The 22,184-nt window shown below is 34.2% G+C and overlaps 1 protein-coding gene across 5 annotated transcripts in view; it reads right to left on the reverse strand.

Moving 5' to 3' along the window:
- LOC118201143 (uncharacterized) overlaps nt 1-22,184 on the reverse strand; it is a 65,879-nt gene that overhangs the window by 41,434 nt on the left and 2,261 nt on the right. The window contains exons 1-2 of one of the 5 annotated variants that reach the window (XM_085825814.1): nt 11,969-12,104; nt 11,760-11,857 (exon numbers count right to left, since the gene is read on the reverse strand). The exons of 1 other annotated variant lie outside the window; for it this stretch is intronic. In XM_085825814.1, the coding sequence (XP_085681940.1) occupies nt 11,760-11,793 (34 nt within the window). In that variant the 5' untranslated portion in view covers nt 11,794-11,857; nt 11,969-12,104. Of the gene's footprint in view, nt 1-11,759; nt 12,116-22,184 lie in introns of those variants that run through there. 3 more of the 5 variants (XM_085825817.1, XM_085825815.1, XM_085825813.1) reach the window with 3 other exon arrangements.

Consider the following 22,184-nt stretch of genomic DNA (forward strand, 5'->3'; position numbering starts at 1 on the left):
TCATATGATGGTATAGTTTGCTGTAATTCCTTTTGTAAGTAAAATTTAAAATTTCCTTTTGTCATCAAAATTTAATATTTCGTTGTTGCAACATTTTTTATAATATAGTCCGAGTATTACAAATATGGACTTCTTTAGTGGATAAATATAAGTATATTCGTGAACATAAATATATTTTAAACATTTCTTTAATTTATTTTTGAGTTATGGTTTCATTTTATGCATTTTTCTTAACTGGTAAGTCACATATCAGGACATAGGTTCAGATTTTGCATCTATATGGCCTACAACAATGTCATGCGCAGTTTAATTTATTGTGGCATTTACGCTGATGCGGAGTTTCTGTGTAATTTTAATTTTTTCCCCGCCATTTTTCTCGAGTGTGCCGTTTATGCTGATGCGGCCTTTCTTCCGGAAATTACAGTAAGTTGTTTAAGTTGCTTTGTTTTTTTGTGCTAATACTTTCTCTTTAATTCTATAAACAGACATAATTTCTTACTCAGTTCCACTGTTCAAGTCCTGTAATTGCTGTGTCGAGAATACCGACTAACTTGTCAATCGAAGTTTTTTCGTTTTCAATAACCTTTCTGTCATTTTCTTCACTATCGGAAGCGGTACATCAAAACATGCTTTCGCTTTGTGATCCTTTGGCAGCTCCAGAATTGGAAACTCTTTTTGACATAATCGAAAGTTCAAGCTTAATTTTTAAAAGACTGCTCTAACAATCTGCAAAAAATAATAAGCCGGATCCAATTAGAAGATTAAGGAACAGCACAATCTGCAAAATTAACTGAAATGCCTTAGAATCAGTAAAGATAATTTTAGCCTAGCTTATACCGTCTGTTATACATTAAACACGCATGCGTAAAGCATACCAAAAAAAAAAAAAGTTTGAGGCTTTAAGGTCCGGATTATAGATCATTCCGGATAATGGACATCCGGATTACGGACTTTATACTGTATCATATACCTAAATTACTTTTTTTTTTTTTTTTGATTCGTAAGCATGTAATCATCATATAACCAAAAATGAGCTTTTTAGGGGGCTGTAGAGTAGCAGATCTCCCCCGTGGCACACCCTAGGTAATGCTAAATCTGCTATGGTATTCAGAATCTAGTGTTTTTTAATTGTAGGCAAAATCTCTTACTCTTTTACGTGCTTCCTAGCAACGCTCGTTTCAGCACTCTTTTCGAAGTTCTATTCAATCAGTGTGCGCGCTTCGGGCACGCCCACAGAATTAAAGCGATAAGTGCTATCTTTACAAAATTTTACTTGTGCACTCCTCTAGGCCTAATTAAACTGCCTACCTTTTTGCTTTATCGAAATTCAAACTTTAAAAGGCAGGGTGCCAGAAAGGGTTAAAGCCCCTCACATATTTATATTTTCATAATTCAATATTTTCCATTATACACCTGCCATGCATTTTGGCAACTACAAAAGAGAAGCCAAATACATGCTGACACTCAATGACAGTGCTATCATTGGGTGTGTTATGTGTTTTTATTTGTAAATAATTGCTATTACATATGTGTGTGTGTATACACACAGAGATAGAAATTGTGAAACTGAAATTGTGTGTGTGTAAACACACAAACAAATTTACAAATAAAAAAAAACCTGCCAAAATACTACATAGCACATGTATAATATAAAAGTACTCATAACTCTGATGGGTAAAAATATATTTACAGGTGCGCCTTGGCGAAAATTGGCAATTTTTGGCGGTACATGGATATTGAGTTTCTGCAATTCTTTGACTTCTTTTGGCTTTGTGTAAGCAAAATATTGAATAAATTGGACAAACTTGGTATCCGTGTATACATCGACTTGTTTTCACTTAAAACATCACAGAATTGCACAAACTTGACATTGTGAACTCCCTTTGTCCATGTACACATGAATCTATTTTCACTTAAATATCAAAGGAGCAGCCAATTCTACACTAAAGCCAAATAAAAAATATATTATCTCAATAGACTACATTTTAAATCAAACAATGGAATAACATAAAAAAAGAAATTCATCTTAGCACTGCACAAAGGAAATATCCACTTTATTTAGAAATTTCCATGTCTTCAGTCAAAAAAATTCTCAACAGCATCCTAAAATTATCTGAATTAGAATCTGCATACTGGCATCGCCACATAAATTTAAAAAATAAGAGTAAATATATCCTCTGGGTTCGACCATATGCATTTCCTTCATACAAACAGGACACTTATAATGGCTAAGTAAACCTACACACCAGTCAATTTATACTTTTTTCCCTTCGTTCCAAATTGTACAGAAACTTCAAATTAATCTTACCACATTCAGCCATTGGTACTTTTCCATTTCGCCGGCGCAAATCTCGCCAAGCAGACTTTATTGGCGACAACATACAGTATACACATAAAAAATGTTAGCAAATGTTAGTTCTAAGACTTTTTTATTTTGAAGGCATAACATTTTAATATCCTCTAAAATTTTCTAAAAAGCCAATAAATGAAGACATTAATTTAAGAATTTACTATGCTTTCTTTCATGGTTCAACATCCCAATTCGGCGGTTCATATCACGTTGTGGCGTTCCGACAGATACTTCAACTTCTATTCATGAGATGGCGCCACGTGTAAAATCCAGTTCTTAATCGGAGCAGCAAAGCGACATCTTTACTCACTCAGACTTCTCGTCGGACAAGTGTACGCGACGCTAGCACGAACTGTGTTCCGAGCTCTGTGTTGATCTCTTCAATGTAATTTAAATTGTAATTTAGTACTTAATATATTCTTTTGTTATAGGAGATTGTCTATTCTTATTTTCTTTAATTATATCATGCATTAAGCACACACGACCACCAAAAGTGGTGACCTTTTGACTGAGCACGCTACTGAGAATGGATTTTCAACGACCCTAAGCCACGTGCATCCAAGGCATTCTGAAGAACTGACTAAAAATAACAACGAATATGGACATTAAACGTATGCTACAACGTACCCCTTCAATTATTTCTAGAGGTATTGATATATATTGCTTGTGTTTTTTTCAAAGTCGTGCATATCATCGCAAGGAGCTTCAGCAAATCATCAATGTGATCTGTTCCGTTCCGCTGACTTCGCCAGTCGTGCAATAATTCTTCGATCATTCAACTTTTGTGACAAATGTGATACAATAGTGATTTTCGCTAAATGTGCTACATCAGTAATTTTTCTGCAACGTGCTATGGCAAAATTCTTCCCTCAGTGTTCGAAAGTAGCGAATTTTTTTCCCATGTGCTACAGGAGTGATTTCATTTTTCCTTCGAAAGTGCCTTTCATTGTGAAGTAGTGATTTTGTGTGTGCGCAATACAAAATTAACGCATCATTTTTTTTTTTTTTTTCTCAAATAAGGGTTTCTTTTCAAATGCATTTCGGTAAAATATTATTTGTGTGTGTAATTGCTAACCCTGTATTATTTGTGTGTGTATCATTACGTAAATTTTTTATGCATGGTTAAAATATTTATTGTTATGGCAAAATATCAATAGTGTATCATCTTGCTACAATATTTGTGCTGTTAAGTGTTTATTAATTAAAGTGAAAATTATCTATCAGTATGCCCGACGATATTCCACCAGAGCCACAAATCACACGCGTTGCGGTGAAGCCACCGCCTTTCTGGAAAAATAATCCTTCATTGTGGTTCGCTCAGATCGAAGCACAATTTTCTATCGCTCGCATTAGTGAGGATTCTACAAAATTCAACCACGTAGTTGCAGCAATTGAGTCTGATATTCTGAATTCAGTGCATGACTTAATTCTCAAACCACCTGATTGTGATAAATACTCCAAACTGAAACAGCGGCTCATTGAAATCTATTCAGAAAGTGGATCTTCAAAAATACGTACTTTACTACAAGGACTTGAACTTGGAGATCAGCGACCTTCATACTTGCTGTCACGAATGCGTGATCTGGCAGGAAGCCATTTTAGTGACGACTTGTTGAAGTCACTATGGCTTTCGCGTCTCCCTAATAACATACAAAAAATTTCTTGCTGCTTCCAATGAAGATCTAACCTGTTTAGCAGCAATGGCTGACAAAATTAATGAACTTGTTACTCCAGCTTATGTCAGTGCTGCTAATGCTGCACCTTCCAGTTCATCCCTCGAACAACAAGTGGCTGAATTGACCAAAAAAGTATCTGAACTCTCTACAAGTCTTCATGCTTCACGGAGATACAATCGATCAAATCAGGGCCCACGTAATAAATTTCGTGCCCGAAGCAGGAGTCCATCTCGTCTTAATACTCGAACGCAGTACAAAGAACCCACAAGTGGCATATGTTTTTATCATATGAATTTTGGCTCGCAAGCTCGCAAGTGTGCCCCTCCATGCACTTTTGAACAAGCGGGAAACTAAATGGGCGGTCTTCTGCTGGCCAACAGAATGTCCGCCACATCGACAGAATAGTACTGGCTGATCGTTCAACTCAGTTATGTTTTCTAGTAGATACTGGAGCTGACATATCAGTGCTCCCGAGAACTAAAACAAATGTTCACCAACTTAATAAACTTGTACTGTATGCAGCCAACGGTACCCAAATTGCAACCTACGGCACCAAACTATTGACACTTGATTTAAACTTGCGCCGGACTTTCAACTGGCCTTTTATTATTGCTGATGTAACTCAAGCAATTATTGGTGTCGACTTCTTGACACATTTCCACCTTCTAGTGGATGTCAAGAATAATTGCTTAATTGATGCTACAACTCAGCTGACATCACAGGGCCAAGCTTCTCACATATCAAACGTACCTACCAACATAAGTGTTTTATCGGGCAGCACACGGTTTCATCGCTTATTAGCAGAATTCCCTGACATTTTAAACCCATCCAAATCAGGGCAGCATACTCATCAGCCAGAAGTGTATCATCACATTGAAACACATGGCCCACCTGTATTTTCCAAGCCTCGTCGTCTTTCTCCAGAGATGCTAAAAGCTGCTCGCAAAGAATTTGAATTCATGCTAGCACAGGGAACCATTCGCCCATCTAAAAGTCCATGGGCCAGTCCACTTCACATGGTTAAAAAGTCTAATGGTGACTGGCGGCCTTGTGGAGATTATCGTCGACTTAATGCCGTCACAGTCCCTGACAGATATCCAGTCCCACATATCCAAGATTGTACCCATCTTTTTCATGGAACAAACATATTTTCTACCCTCGATCTTGCCAGAGCATATCATCAGATCCCAGTGCATGCTGAAGATGTGCCCAAGACCGCAGTGACTACACCATTTGGTCTCTTTGAGTACTTATATATGCCATTTGGCCTTCGCAATGCTGGCCAAACATTTCAGCGTTTCATACACCAAGTACTGTCTGGCCTCGATTTCTGCATTCCATATTTTGATGATATCCTGGTTGCATCTACAGATGCGGAAGAACATTTTCAACATCTGCGTCAGATTTTCACTCGCCTTAAAGATCATGGATTAAAACTAAATCCATCCAAATGTGTACTTGGTCAACCCTCAGTTTCCTTTCTCGGATGTCTTATCACCCAGAATGGAGTCAAACCAATTAACGACCTACCCCAGCCCAAAACCATCTCTGAAATGAAGCGTTTTCTAGCAATGTTAAATTTCTACCGACGCTTTCTGCCAAATGCCGCAAAAAAACAAGCCTGCCTACATGAGTTTCTGAAGAATAGCAAAAAAAAAAACGATCAACGAGCTGTCCCTTGGACTGAATCTGCATCTGCAGCATTCGTGCAATGCAAACACGATCTGGCAAATGCAACCACACTTTCTTATCACTCACCTAGTGATCAGCTCTCTATTATGGTAGATGCATCTGACACGGCCATAGGAGCAGTGCTTCAAGCCCATACCACTAAAGGACTTTCCCCAATGGCATTCTTTTCCAGAAAACTTACTACTGCAGAAAGGAAATACAGCACATATGACAGAGAGCTACTTGCTGTGTACTGTGCTGTTAAATACTTCCGGCACAACTTGGAAGGACACGACTTCATCATTTTCACCGATCATCGACCATTAACCTTCGCTTTTAGAAAAAACTCTGACTCATATTCTCCTCGTCAGCTTCGACATCTGGATTTCATCGCCCAGTTTAGTACAGATATCAGATATGTCTCTGGTACTGATAATTGTGTCGCTGATACCTTGTCTCGGGTAAACAATATCAACCTCACTACCCCAGATTTCTCTGAAATTGCAAAAGCTCAATTGCATGATGAGGAACTCAAGAACCTAATCTCAAATCCACAAACCTCCCTTCAGTTACAACCGCTGCACATTGATCCAACGCTTAAAATTTACTGTGACATAAAGAACAATAGAATACGTCCCTATATTCCAGTCAATTTTAGACGTGAAGTGTTTAATGCCTTGCACAATTTGGCACATCCTGGAATCCGTGCCACCAAAAAGCTGATCGCAGACAGATTTGTCTGGCCAGCAATGAATCAAGACATCACAGAATGGACTCGTTCATGTATTAGATGTCAACGGTGTAAAGTATCCCGTCACACTCACAGTCCCATTCAACAATTTAACCTTCCAGCAAGACGCTTTGATCATGTACACTTAGACTTGGTTGGCCCATTGCCTCCTTCAAATGGTTACACTTACCTCCTCACTTGTATTGATCGGTACACAAGATGGCTTGAAGCCATTCCTACTGAAAATATATCCGCTGAAACTCTAGCTTGAGTATTCATCTCCCAGTGGCTTTCAAGATTTGGCATGCCTACCACCATAACTACTGACCAAGGCCGACAATTTCAATGTCACTTGTTCGCATCCCTCACCTCCCTTCTTGGCATTCGCCATATTCGCACAACACCATACCATCCATCTGGAAATGGGATGGTGGAACGCTTTCACCGATCTCTCAAACAAGGTCTGAAGTGCCACAGTAGCACACACTGGACAGAAGCCTTACCCCTAGTCTTGCTTGGTCTTCGCACAGCATTCAAAGAAGACATTGGTAGCACTTGTGCCGAAATGTTATATGGTGCACCCCTCCGTCTGCCAGGTGAATTCTTTCACCCGGAATCTACTCCAGTAATCGACCCTCCAACATTCCTTCAACGTTTACGTGAGACCATGAGCAATATCTCGCCAACCCCAGCATCTTCGCATAACCAGCCAAGCTATTTTGTACATCCTGCGTTTGAGACATCTTCGCACGTATTCGTGCGCAACGATGCAATCAAGCCAACTTTAACACCTTCATACGATGGTCCATTCAAAGTTGTCAAACGAACACCGAAACATTTCACCATCATCTGCAATGGCAAACAATCAGTGATTGGAATCGATCGTCTCAAACCAGCATTTCTAATGCAAGATCCAAGAACTTCCTCATCAACATCACTCCCGGAAGAAAGCTTACATCCCGTTAAAGAGCAACCTAAAACTACCAGATCTGGAAGAACGGTTAAATTTAACCCAAAGTACTTATAACGTACCGATGGTACTTGGGGGGGGAGTACTGTGGCGTTCCGACAGATACTTCAACTTCTATTCATGAGATGGCGCCACGTGTAAAATCCAGTTCTTAATCGGAGCAGCAAAGTGACATCTTTACTCACTCAGACTTCTCGTCGGACAAGTGTACGCGACGCTAGCACGAACTGTGTTCCGAGCTCTGTGTTGATCTCTTCAATGTAATTTAAATTGTAATTTAGTACTTAATATATTCTTTTGTTATAGGAGATTGTCTATTCTTATTTTCTTTAATTATATCATGCATTAAGCACACACAACCACCAAAACGTGAGCCCAAGCGATCTCATCTCATCAAACTATGCAACAAAAATTTAATTCTCTCGGTAATTATCTACATTAATTAAGTTAACTCTTAATTTGGAATACAAGTTTAAATGCAAGAATTACTTCAATTCATACGAATAGCTTACTCAGAAGTTATGCAAACTTTACTTTGCTAGTGCATTCTCAATTAGAATTGATGAATTTAACCCTTGATCTTGTCTTTTCTATATTTGCACCTTTTGGTGAATGGTGTGATTGCATCCTAATGACTTAATTACCATAAATGGCCTCAGGGCATAAAATTGAACTATATGGTAAAAATTCTACGCAATTGTGCGCCAATATTGAAAGAAACAATCAATCTGATAAGAAATGGCTGCGACTTGTTTTTAAAATGAGGCGTTAAAGGTTACCATCGAGGATATTCTGTTTGGCATCAGTTGTACCATTATTGGTGAGTTTATCGCCTGTGCCAGCAAAACAGAAAAGTACCCAGCCATTTTACCATGTAAATCTCAGAATAAACAATGTACTTCCTAACCAACAAAAACAAACCCTTACAAATCTTTTTGTATCATTTAAATTGACCACAATCAAGCAGCCAATTACATCATAATAGGGTTTTCGTAACATTCAACTACTCAGGATACCATAAATGAAACAACAACTTGGCAATAAATGAAACAACTTGGTGATAAATTAAACAACTTAGCAATTAGACTAGAAGAGAAATACGCTAATGTGACAATCAAAATCGTAAAAACAACCTTGTATTTAGCGTAGGTATAATGAAACACTCAATCGATTTCGAGGGCAGCTAAAGGTCCCTCTTCATCAGGAGAAAGAAATACCTAGAAAGAAAAAAATAAAGGAGAAGGAGTCACAGAAACACGTGGTCCTTATCAGCACTGCACGTGTTTATAACTAGATTTTTAATCAGAGTTGCACTGGCCGCCTACTTTTACTGAGCCAGGCTATCTGATCGAGCATGAAAAATTAGCGAAGTTAAAATAGGGAGCGAAGGCCAAATGCACATTACGCTCAAAATCTGAACTTCAAATAATGGAAAGCAACCACTGAACGGATTTTTATACCCTCTGGTAGTACCAAACGCGAGGAGGTAACGCCATCTATCGGCATAAATAACTGATTTAAGATAGTAGAATTTTAAAGGCATTAGGAAGGACTGGATTGGACTTCAAATCATTAACTAAACCTGCTAAATCTTTGTGAATGTGAAAAGCCTCAAGAAAATCCAATTCACCTATGGAAGAAGCCTTTTGGATAATTTTTGCAGATCCAAAATCAAAATTATGGTTAAAAGTCCAACTATGATATGCTATTGAAGACTTGTTAATTTCGCCTTTTCTGACATAAGATTCATGTTCCTTGATAGGAAACTTCAACACTCTTTTCCTTTGGCCGATATATCTTAAACCACACTGACACGATATACTATAAATTCCCCACGAATTCAGGACAGAAACGCAATCTTTTAGAGTCGAAGGGTGAATTTTATTAATAGGGGAGAAACCCTATTAATAAAATTCACCCTTCGACTTTCACCTGAAAATAATGAACTTAATTATTTGAGAGCAGTTGCGATTGATAGTGGATTTTCTCCCGTGATTATTGATAAAGCCATTAAAAAATTTTCAGATTTCCATCAAAGAAGACATTCCACTGTTAGAAATAATATTAATGACCTTGTCGTGCTTCCATTTTATCCTTCTGTTAGCTATAAAATTGCACGGATTCTCCAGAAATTCAATTTTCAAGTTGGTTTCTCCCCTATTAATAAAATTCACCCTTCGACTCTAAAAGATTGCGTTTCTGTCCTGAATTCTTGGGGAATTTATAGTATATCGTGTCAGTGTGGTTTAAGATATATTGGCCAAACAAAAAGAGCGTTGAAGTTTCGTATCAAGGAACATGAATCTTATGTCAGAAAAGGCGAAATTAACAAGTCTTCAATAGCATATCATAGTTGGACTTTTAACCATAATTTTGATTTGGGATCTGCAAAAATTATCCAAAAGGCTTCTTCCATAGGTGAATTGGATTTTCTTGAGGCTTTTCACATTCACAAAGATTTAGCAGGTTTAGTTAATGATTTGAAGTCCAATCCAGTCCTTCCTAATGCCTTTAAAATTCTACTATCTTAAATCAGTTATTTATGCCGATAGATGGCGTTACCTCCTCGCGTTTGGTACTACCAGAGGGTATAAAAATCTGTTCAGTGGTTGCTTTCCATTATTTAAAGTTCAGATTTTGAGTGTAAGGTGCATTTGCCCCTCGCTCCCTATTTTAACTTCGCTAATTTTTCATGCTCGATCAGATAGCCTGGCTCAGTAAAAGTAGGCGGCCAGTGCAACTCTGATTAAAAATCTAGTTATAAACACGTGAAGTGCTGATAAGAACCACGTGTTTCTGTGACTCCTTCTCTTTTATTTTCTTCTTTCTAGGTATTTCTTTCTCCTGATGAAGAGGGACCTTTAGCTGCCCTCGAAATCGATTGTTTCATTATACCTACGCTAAATACAAGGTTGTTTTTATGATTTTGAACTTAGCAATTATCAAAGGAGCACCCTTAAATATACTCTAACTCTCTGATGATGATGAACATACTATCATTAAAATTAAGCCTATCAGGTTTTAATTTTTATGATGGCAGAAATATTCCATCTATAGCAAAGATCGAAGAAAATTAAAAATTATTTATATGTCCAGTCTTATCTACCCTCAAAAATAAAATTACACAAATGATAAAAGTTAACAATTAGAAAATGATTAAATTGGCTCTAGTGTAGAATTGGGTGTCCATTTGATTAGCGAAATTTTTTTTTTACATTTTGGCGATGAAACCTCACTTCTGGTTACCATGATAGTTATAACTTCGTTTTAGCTTCCTGTTAAATGAAAGTAGATTGATGTGTACATGGACACAGAGTTTGTGCAATTCTTTGACTTCATTTTGGTTTTGCGTAGCAGCCATCTTGAAATTGTGCCTTCGTGGTGCCGATTTTGGCGTCAAAAAAGAATCGCCAAGAAACAAGGGGCACCCACATTAAATTTTTCCTGAAAAGATATACACTTCCTATAATAGCAAATAATTGCAGTTTATAATGTCGATAAATTTATTAATGTAATTCAGTACTTTAAGTAGTTTATAATTCAATCAAAACTGTCTCAACTTTTTAAAACAGAATAATAACATTATAAAAGATGTCATACATAAATAAATTGAAGATACTTTAATATTTCCGACTTTAGCATGATCCAATGAGTTTCATTTTCCATTCATTACCTCCAAAACTAATTGCCTTGATTTTAGAACACCAATGGTACAAATACGTTCAAAATAAAAAATAATGAAAAATGCCATATCCTGTTCTAAGATATAAACTAATAACAAAACAAAAATATTCATAGCCTCATTCGTAGCAAAAATATATTTTGGCTAACACTATTTATAGGTTACACTAGTTATGTGGCTATAGCATAGATTTTGGCCAACACTATTCAAGGTTACATTAGGTTGTATGGATATAGCAAAAGATATGAGACTATCTGCCTAAAGGAAGGGATGCTTTCCTGGGGACATTTCTAAGAGAAACTGGCTCATATTCAAGTTAAACATAAGGAAAGTAATGAAAATACTGATGCAGCCATCCTCTTTCCTTGGATTTGAGCAAATTTTTACTAATCGGCCGCTGATGGGACTCAAATGCTACTCATAGAAGATAACTCACTTCAAATTATAAATTTAACTGCCTCTTTTAAATTATATAAGTTTATACAAAACATTACATATAGTAATAAAAACATATAATATTAAAAGTTTGAAGTTCATTTACATAACGATTAATGAATTTTCATTATTATCGAAAGCTACCGTAATCAGTCAATTATTCAAATTTACCACATACATTCGAATATATTTTAACAGAAAAGAAAAGCACATAAATGAAATAGATAAAATGTAATAAAACTTACATCGAAAATTTTCTGTTCCTGAAAATTCGTCCATAGCAGATAGAAAACGTATTGTTTCGAGCAGTTTCTAGGATTATAACAGCACACAAAATTCAAAGCTACGAAGAAAACAAAATCTGCATATGGCAAATGAACTCAAGTAGCAAAGTGTGAAAAATAAAGAAATCACAGCACTTTGCCAATGCCAATGATTTCAAATTACGGAGTACCTATGGTTTAAGAACACAGCACTTTTCCACGAAAATTCAATTGTTTATTGCACATTACTATTCAGTTTTTTAACTTACAGAATGAAGATACGGTATGGAAGTTACAGTCGGTAGACCGGTGGCATATTTTTTCTTCCTTCCTAGGAAACGCAACCCGCGACTAAATTTGGGGAGGTCTTGGCGAAATTGTGTGGCCAGCGCATGCGCAGAGATGCACGAACTATCGCGATATGTATGTTGTATTTCGTAGCGTAATACAGTAAAACCAAAGAATCGATTCTTTGGTAAGACCCCGCTTAACGCGGGGGATACGTTCCATCAAAGTAGAGCGTAATGCGAAACAGCGCTAAACGAGGCTATCTTTACATGTAAATATTGGGCTTAGGGGAAGATGGCTAGGAAATTGGTTAGGTATTAAATTTAAAAAGTATGTTTTTTTAATAAAAATAAAACCAAACATTTATTTCTTAAAGTCCAAATTAATACCACATTATTATTTCTTGCAAAAATAAAAACAAAATATAAATAACAAAACGAATATTCTTAAAAAAAAAAACAAAAAAAATTCTCAGTCATATTTAGTTAGCCTTCCGCGTTTTCAGTGTTCTGCCTTTTTGTGACAAAAGCATCTAATGTTGTTTGCCTTTTTCTTTTGCGTTGTTCTCTTAAAAGTTCTTCATAAACGGATAGAGCATCTCTAACACCACGCCTTACTTTTGAGCTCCTGTCAAAATTCGGATCATTTTCAATGATTTGATCCATTATTTCAGTTACGGTAGACAAACTCATTTTTACAAACGCCATCGAGAGTTCTTTTTGCTCTTCTTCTGAATCACTGCTGTCAACATTTTTGTTTTCTTCTTGTTCAGTTGATTCCTTGAGCTCATCATTAGAAAGACTAGCCGCTGCTTCTTGAATTATTTCTTCGACATCTTCCACATTTACCCCTTCAAAATATGTCTGTACAATACCGCACCAAACAAGAAATACAAGTACACTCTTTCGGATATGTATTTGAAACCTATCGCTGCATAATATTTCAGGGAATCCCCGTATGCTGCGAGCTATTTCGTGGAATCCCCGGGTTGAAATAAAAGAGCGCTAAACCGAAACAGCGTTAAACGGGGTCTTACTGTACTTGATCGCCGATATTTCGTAATGGCTGGTCATATGTAATTGTGCATGTGTGAAACATAATTGGAGAAAGTGTAGAATCGCCCACTGCTTGGCGCGTTTTTAAGAATTGCACATACTCAGTATCCATGTACACATCGACCTATTTTCACTTAAAAAGTCAAACAAAATTGACAAAAGTCCAATTCTTCTTACTCTTGTAAAAAGTATCAAACAAATAAGTGTGCATTTCTGCACTTTTGCCACATAATTTCTGTAGCAGCAAACTTCATATGTGATTAGTGGGGGGTATTAAATAAAGAAAAATGGCGGTTCATTTTTCAACAGAGTGTACTTACGGTGCTTTTTTTTTTATGGGTTGACTATGTGTCGAGCTATTGGCCTATAGCACAGCATATGGTTAGCTTGGTCGCATTACAGTAAAGATAAATATTAGGTATAAAAAAAAAACCGCCTTCAGCTGAGCATGAGCTTATGATAGCAATGTAGGTAGAACTGCTTTTTTTCCGCTTATGGAATGCTGGAGTTGTACGTTACCATGTCTCAGCACCTATGTTATTACATCTTTCCTGTAAATTTGTGCGATTTTAGTAAACCATGATATTTAATAATGGTTATATTTGGTTGGAAGTGAACAATAAAATAATAATAATTCCTTCTAATTTAATAATGACTATTCTTAGTTTAGACTATATAGTTCAGTATTAATAACTCTGTGACTATAACATGTATTGTATATATTTACCTATTAAATAATTCTGTTAAGATATGTATTCTTTCTTATAAAATATCAAGTGTATAAAAGTTAATAATTTATTTATTTTAACAGTTTTTATTTAACTCATTTCATCTTCCTTTGTCTAGTTTGTAACATATACAAACACTTATCAAGTGTGATATATTTTTATTTATATATATATATAGGGACATATCATGAGTGGCATTATATTCGAAATATGTACTATTTAAGTTTTAAAGGAAAATTCAATCTGAGAAATATTTTATCATGTAAGAAATGTTAATCGGAAGTAACATAGGTAATATATTTTGAAAGAGCATTTTAAGTAATTATTACATTTATAAGTATTAGGTTTATTTTAAATTTTAACATATACTTGAGTAATTGATTATTACTATCCCTTTAATAACAGATTTAAATAAACTATAAATATATCTTTTCTCTTACTTAGACATAAGTAATTATCATTTCTGTAACTTTTTCTTCATTAAGAGACTGTTAGTTTTCACACTTTAAAAAATTCTATAATTTATAATTTAATAACTTGCCCTAATAAGACATAAAAAGTATATTTTATAACTCATAATGATAGAGTTCCATTTAAAAACTTTTATTAGAAATGTAAGTACTTTTTCTGTTATATGGGCACTGCAAAAAACAGTGTTGAAATATATGATAACTTGCTGAAGATAGCAACAATGTGATCAGCTAAGTCATCTTGGTTTTATGAGTGAACTGAGCCAAATATTCATGTGTTATTATTTGTTTATTACACTTTCTTATTCTCATTAAATAAATCTAATTTACATGTCGTACAGCTTGGGTTGTGCATTTTCCATACTAACCGTAGTCGTCTTTGTGCATTGGACTGCAATATATAAAGCATTTGTAATGAAATCTAGAAAATGTTCCTTTTGATGTCATTTCAAAACAGAAGATGTATTTTATTTCCCAATCCTCTATGAAAGCATGCAGAACGTATATATCAGGCCCTGTTTGACATTCTCATTCTGAACATATACCACAGAAATTTTAAAAATTATGCATGATGTTCCATTGATTTAATTAAATGTTTGGTGGACTTGTTTTTGGCTGTGCTAAGCAGCATTTACTAAACAACAAAATGTTCTTCAGGCCATGAACATCCTTGAGAAAAGAAACTGTCACTGCAATTTTTTATATCCTATATAGCATGGCTTTATACTGACTGCTGTTAGAGATATAGTACAAAGTCAAAGATCTAGAATATTCATGACATTGGCAATTTCAGATTTGGGATTTTGCTGCATATTAGATCTTAAGTTTAAATCTGGTAAGATGATAATTATAAAATTAAAAATGTGAAATGGTGATTTATGAAATGTATGTATGACCTAAAGGGAATCAAAGTATGTATGACCTAAAGGGAATCAAAATGTACAAAAAAAGAAAAGCTCAATATTTATTTCTTTGCTTTATTAAGTATTTATTTCAATGTAATTATTTTTTTTTTTTTTTTTTTTTTTGTGTGTGTGTGTGTGTGTGTGTGTGTGTGTGTGTGCTAACACTTTTCTTTAATTCTATATATAGAAATTCTTGTTCAATAGCAAAGTTGCCTGGAATTTACAAAAAAAAAAAAAAAAAAGAGGAAGCAGTGAAATTACTACAGAGAAAAGGGATTCCTCACAGCTGAAAATTTTTTAAAAATAATCCTGAAATGATGTGTTTTACCAATTACGATACACCAAAATAACATTTCAATCTTAGATCTTGCCCAGAAAAAAGTATCAGATCTCACACTTGGTTTGAAGGATTGCATCTAAATTTCCTTCGAGCTGTTAAATTTATGTACCATTGGTACCATGGACTGATCTCAGTTGAGTTTCGTAATATGCAATACAGTTGTTGATTGGAATATGCAAAAATTTTTTTAACCATTTTATATCTAGGTATGCCTCATGCTTGTTTCTGAATACTGTTAATAAATGTTATATTATCAAATCCTGGTTGATTTGTCATTTAAACTACAACAGTGCATAATCCTAAATGTTGGAAATTATTTCTTACAAATTTTAATTTTTATTAAAATTGTTAAATTTTAACAAAAATTTTTCATGCCAGCACATTGGAGTTAATGGAAATTGTATGGACATTGAACTGGTTAAGAGAATTCTTAACCAACATAAGATTTACAATATAGAAGCATTTACTGCAAGAGAAAAATTATTTCTAATGTGTCAGCTAAGTAATTTGACAATTATAGCATTTAGATATTAATTACATTGGCAAAATGACAATTTTATGTGCTACCTCTCTTGCAAGAAATATATCTCATTTTAAAAGCATGAAAATATTTTAAGACTTGTTTTTAATATTTTTTCTCCTCTTATTATACAGCAAGGATTATATATACACATGGTTCGTACACATTTCTGCACACGGAAATTAACGACTTTTAAGGACCATTAATGAAAAAAATTAAGGATCTATGAGCAAATGAGAATTGAATAAATTCAATTAAAAATATTATATATGCCTGAATTTCAGTTTTGTAATACCATTCTAAAAATAAAATAGATTCCTAAGTATGACACATTATTATTAAACATGAATTAACATTGAAAGTTTGAAATTAATTAAAGTTTGAGAATAAAATCAACTTTATGCAATTTACAAGTAGCATTAAATATTTTACACTTATACAGTCAAAAGTCGTTAATCCGGACTCGTCGGGACTTCGGCGATTCCGGATTATAGATCATCAGTTTAAATCTGGTAAGATAGCAGGCAGAAATTATAAAATTAATAATACAAAACCATAATTTAGGAAATAAAGAACAATTATGATCTAAAAGGGGATGTTTCCGTAACCGGCACTTGGCGAAATTTCGGATTTCTTTACATCGGCCAAAAAATAGCCAAGGGCCGGTTACGGAAAATTTGCCTTTCTTTCAATGTAAGTTGTTTAAGTTGCTTCGTTTTATGTGATAATACTTTCTCTTTAATTCTATAAACAGACATAATTTCTTGTTCAGTTACAAAGTTCCGCTGTTCAAGTCCTATAATTGCTGTGTCTAGAATACCGACTAGTTTGTTAATCGAAATTTTTTCATTTTCAATAACCTCTGTGTCACTTTCTTCACTATCAGAAGTGAATTATAATGACGAGGAATTTGATTTAAATCATATCAAAGACGGAGTACAAGACAGATGAAATACTACATTTAGTAAGGAAATACAAGCCAAATAAAATAAAAACATCTGCTCTGAAGATAAGGATAGTGCTGACAGATCAACTTCCAATTCATTGCCCCCCCCCTGCCGCAGAGCAGTGTGAAATTGATAAACAGATTTTGAAATGGTTAGAGAAACGAAGGATATGCCTTTATCCTTTTTTTGCAGCAATTCCACTTTTTTTTAATGGACTTCGAAACATACTTTCGCTTTGTAGATCCTTTACATATTAGTAAATATATATCGGAAATTCTATTTTACATAATCAAAAGTTCAAGCTTACTTTTATAAAATTGCTCTAACAGTCTGCAAAAAATAATAAGCCGGATCCAATTCGAAGATTAAGGAACAACGCAATCTGCAACATTAACTGAATTAGATCATTTTAGCTTAGCTTATACCGCCCGTTATACATTAAATGCGCATGCGTAAACGTATTATCCACACGTGCACACACATATTCGCAGCCTTAAAGGTCTTACGCGCAAGTGTAAATGCCTATGCGCATGTTGAAGCATGCGCAGAAAGTTTGTAGCTTTGATGTCCGGATTATGGGTGTCCGAATTAACGACTTTTGACTGTGACTGTAATAGTAGGACATATTTGAAAGAAGATAAGTGGCATTTATATTTTACTAACAGTTAGCTTTATTAATTAAGACACAATAACACGGCGAACAAAAACTAATTCAGAAGTCAAACAACAAAAATCAGCGTTATATTTTCAACCATCCTTGCTATGGTGGTTCGGTAAAACCATCGAAACTAGTCGTGTGAAAATTTTGAAAATATAAGGCTGATTTTTGTTGTTTGACTTCTGAATTAGTAAGCTTTATGTTGATCTTTTTTTTTTTTTTTTTTTTTTTTTTTTTGTCTCATTTTGTCACATACTTAGTCAGTTTAGTAAATAGCAGGTAGATTTTATGTCAAGCGCCATAGGTTAAAATGAGAAGTAAGATCATAATCAGCCATGATTCATAACAAAAGACTGAATGTTGTCACTGCTTGTCTAGAGAGAGACCTGCTGATTAGAACAAACCTGAAAGGTCTGTTGTAGGCACAGTTGGCAAGTTTTGAAAATGTTGTTGTTACAAAACATTTATGTCTTGTAACAATAACACTCAACAAAATATTTATGCGTCATTTTAATTTGAAGCCTTCCCAGACATTTTTGCAAATTTTTATCGATTTCCTTCTCTTTAAGCATCTTTTCTAACAATCAGAAATTTCTCTCAATATGCAAACCAATGCTCTGACTAGTTTCTGCATGCTTTATCTGCTAACTTGTCAACCTCTCCACAATATACAGTCAAAAGTCGTTAATCCAGACTCGTCGGGACTTTGGCGATTCCAGATTATCGATTTTTCCGGATTATAGATCATCAGTTCAAATCTGGTAAGATGGCATACAGAAATTATAAAATTCAAAATATGAAACTGTAATTTATGAAATAAAGAACAATTATGATCTAAAGGGTATCAAAATTTACAAAAAAAAAAAGCTTAATATTTATTTGTTTACTTTACTTTCTTCGCTATCGGAAGCGAATTATAATGACGAGGAATTTGATTTAAATCATACAAAAACGGAGTACATCGATATGAAATACTACATTTAGTAAGGAATTATAAGCCAAATAAAATGAAATCATATTCCCTGAAGATAAGGATAGTGCTGACAGATCAACTCCCAATTCATTGCGCGTCGTGGCGTCCCCCCCGCCACACATTAAATATTTTGCACTTATACAGTCAAAAGTCGTTAATCTGGACTCGTCGGGACTTCGGCGATTCCGGATTATCGATCATCAGTTTAAATCTGGTAAGATAACATGCAGAATTATAAAATTAAAAATACGAAACCGTAATTTAGGAAATAAAGAACAATTATAATCTAAAGGGAATCAAAATTTACAAAGAAAAAGCTTAATATTTATTTGTTTACTTTACTTTCTTCGCTATCGGAAGCGAGTTATAATGACGAGGAATTTGATTGAAATCATACAAAGACGGAGTACATCAATATGAAATACAACATTTAGTAAGGAATTATAAGCTAAATAAAATAAAAACATCTGCCCTGAAGATAAGGATAGTGCTGACAGATCAACTTCCAATTCATTGCGTGCCGCGGCGTCACCCCGCCGCAGAGCAGCGTGAAATTGATAAACAGATTTCGGAATGGTTAGATAAACAAAGGATATGCCTTTATCCATTTTTTGCAGCAATTCCACTTTTTGTTTAATGGACTTCGAAACATACTTTCGCTTTGTATATCCTTTACATATTAGTAAATATATATCGGAAATTCTATTTGACATAATCGAAAGTTTAAACTTACTTTTATAAAATTGCTGTAACAGTCTGCAAAAAATAATAAGCCGGATCCAATTCGAAGATTAAGGAACAACGCAATCTGCAACATTAACTGAATTAGATCATTTTAGCTTAGCTTATACCGTCCGTTATAAATTAAACACGCAAGCGTAAACATATTTTGGGCATGCGCACACTCATATTCGCAGCTGTAAAGGTCTTACGCGCATGCATCAATGCGACACATGCGCAGAAAGTTTGTAGCTTTGAGGTCCGAATTAATGACTTTTGACTGTATTATGTTTTAATTATTTTTCCAGACGTTCTCCAAAAAGTAAGAAATTCATTGGAAACTTTGTGTAAAATATATCCATTACACGTTATTAATATGGAGACATTTTGTATTTTATCACATATCTCTAGAATCTTCTAGCATTGTGAGTCTATAAATCTTGCCTTCAAATTCTTTTAAACTTTCGAAGCTCTAATGTCTAAAATTCTAAAGAAAAATTATCCCTACCAATTCTGTAATAACAAAAAGCCAGAAATATTTTGGAAAAAAAAAAAAAAAAGGACAGAAAAAGTGTAAAAATAATTTTATAGAGAAAACTGATGCATATTCTGATATGACTACACGGGAAAAACTCTTACTATGAAAACATTTAACAAAGACATTTTTAATTTAACTATATAGCTAATTTGCTTTTGCTAAGAACTGTTTTGTAAATTGTGCTTTATGCATACATTTTCTACACATTATACCTTGTTTATTTTTCAACTCAAAATACTGTATTATAAGTTGCCAAAATAAAACGTTATACAGTCGAAAGTCGTTAATTCGGACACCCATAATCCGGACCTCAAAGTTAAAATCTATCAGCGCATACGCTGCGTTGACGCATGCACATAGGCGTTTACGCATGCATGCAAGACCTTTATGACTGCGCATATGCGTCTGCGCAAGCGCAGAATACGTTGTTGCGTGCGAGTCTAATGTATAACGGACGGTATAAGCTCAAATTATCTATTTCAGTTAATGTTGATGATTGCGTTGTTCCTTAATCTTCGAATTGGATCCGGCTTATTATTTTTGGAGACTGTAAGAGCAATTTTATAAAAGTAAGCTTGAACTTTCAATTATGTCAAATAGAATTTCCGATGTTGGAGCTCCCAAAGGATCTAGAAAACCAAAGTATGTTTCGATGTCCATCAAACAAAAAGTGGAATTGCTACAAAAAATGGATAAAGGCATATCCTTTGTTTATTTAACCGTTCCGAAATCTGTTTATCAATTTCACGTTGCTCTGCGCGGGGGGGGGGGACGTCGTGGCGCACAATGAACTGGAAGTTGATCTGTCAGCATTATCGTTATCTTCAGGGACATGTTTTTATTTTATTCGGCTTATTCCTTACTAAATGTTGTATTTCATCTCGATGTACTCCGTCTTTGATATGATTTAAATCGAATTCCTCGTCATTATAAATATCACGAATATAAATCAAATAGATTTCTGGTTACAATTTTCTAATTTCGGCTATGCGTAATGTATGCTTTACGCATGCGTGCGTTGAAAGAAATATTTAATAAAGTAAACAAATAAATATTAAGCTTCTTTTTTTTTGTAAATTTTGATACCCTCTAGATCATAACTGCTCATTATTTTATAAATTACGGTTTCATATTTTTAATTTTATAATTTCTGCATGCCATCTTACCAGGTTTAAACTGATGATCTATAATCAGGAAAAATCGATAATCCGGAAGTCCCGACGAGTCTGGATTAAAGACTTTTGACTGTAATATGACAGCGAAAAATAAAAATGTTTTATTTTAATGTTATTTTTAAGTATAACTTCAATATATTACAATTATTTTAGTGAAATTTATCAACGTTACAATGTTTTAAAAACAATTGTCGAAAAATTCCCAGATATCGGTAATTAAAAACTTTTTATAGAAACTTGTTGTAAAATCACCAAAATGTCGCCAAATTCAGAAGCGTTTAATAAAGGCGAAAAGTTGTTTAAGAGCTCTTCTTAGAAAAAATTAATTCCGAAATGCTTATGTTTCACTTCTTGCTTAGAAACTCCAGTACCCCACCATTTATATTAGAAATAGGAACAAATTATAACTCATAAACACATTCAAGAGATAACCATATATGTCAGTGGATCACCAAATATATTCCCCAAAATGATAATTCACACTCAAAATTGCAGTTGTAAAAACAAACAGACATTTCTGATGATTAAAATTAAGGACCTTCTGCCAATTTTGGCCAAAATTAAGGACTTTTAAGGACCAAAAATCAATTTAAAAAAACTTATGGACTCTTAAGGACCGTACAAACCCTGTATACACCATAAGTTTGGCATATTGTAGCTATTTTAGGTTATAAGCCATTAATATGCACTATGCACTTACAAGAAATAACTATCTTGAAATTTAAAGTTTGAAAATTATGGCAATTATTTTAATTAATAATGTCAAGCTGATATAATTACAGAACAATTTTCAAATTTTAATTAAAATCAAATTTTTTAATACATAATGAAAGCAATCTTTCAATGAACATTTTTATAAACAAAATGGTATAAATCAAAGAACTATTTACTATTAATTGAAATGGAAAAAATTTCTCAGGTTATATTGTGTTATGGTTAGCATAAAATATTAAAATTAATATATTCAATAAACAAAAATTTGTTTTCATACATGATCAAAGCATTTTGAAAAAACTGTGTTAGATCAGTATACTTTCTTAAAATTAAAGCGTACATTTTTGCAGTCATTACATTAAATAAAAATATTAAA

This window comes from Stegodyphus dumicola, chromosome 10 (assembly GCF_044657685.1).
Source record: "Stegodyphus dumicola isolate Sdum_Otavi_A_Nest chromosome 10, ASM4465768v1".
Lineage (NCBI taxonomy): Eukaryota > Metazoa > Arthropoda > Arachnida > Araneae > Eresidae > Stegodyphus > Stegodyphus dumicola.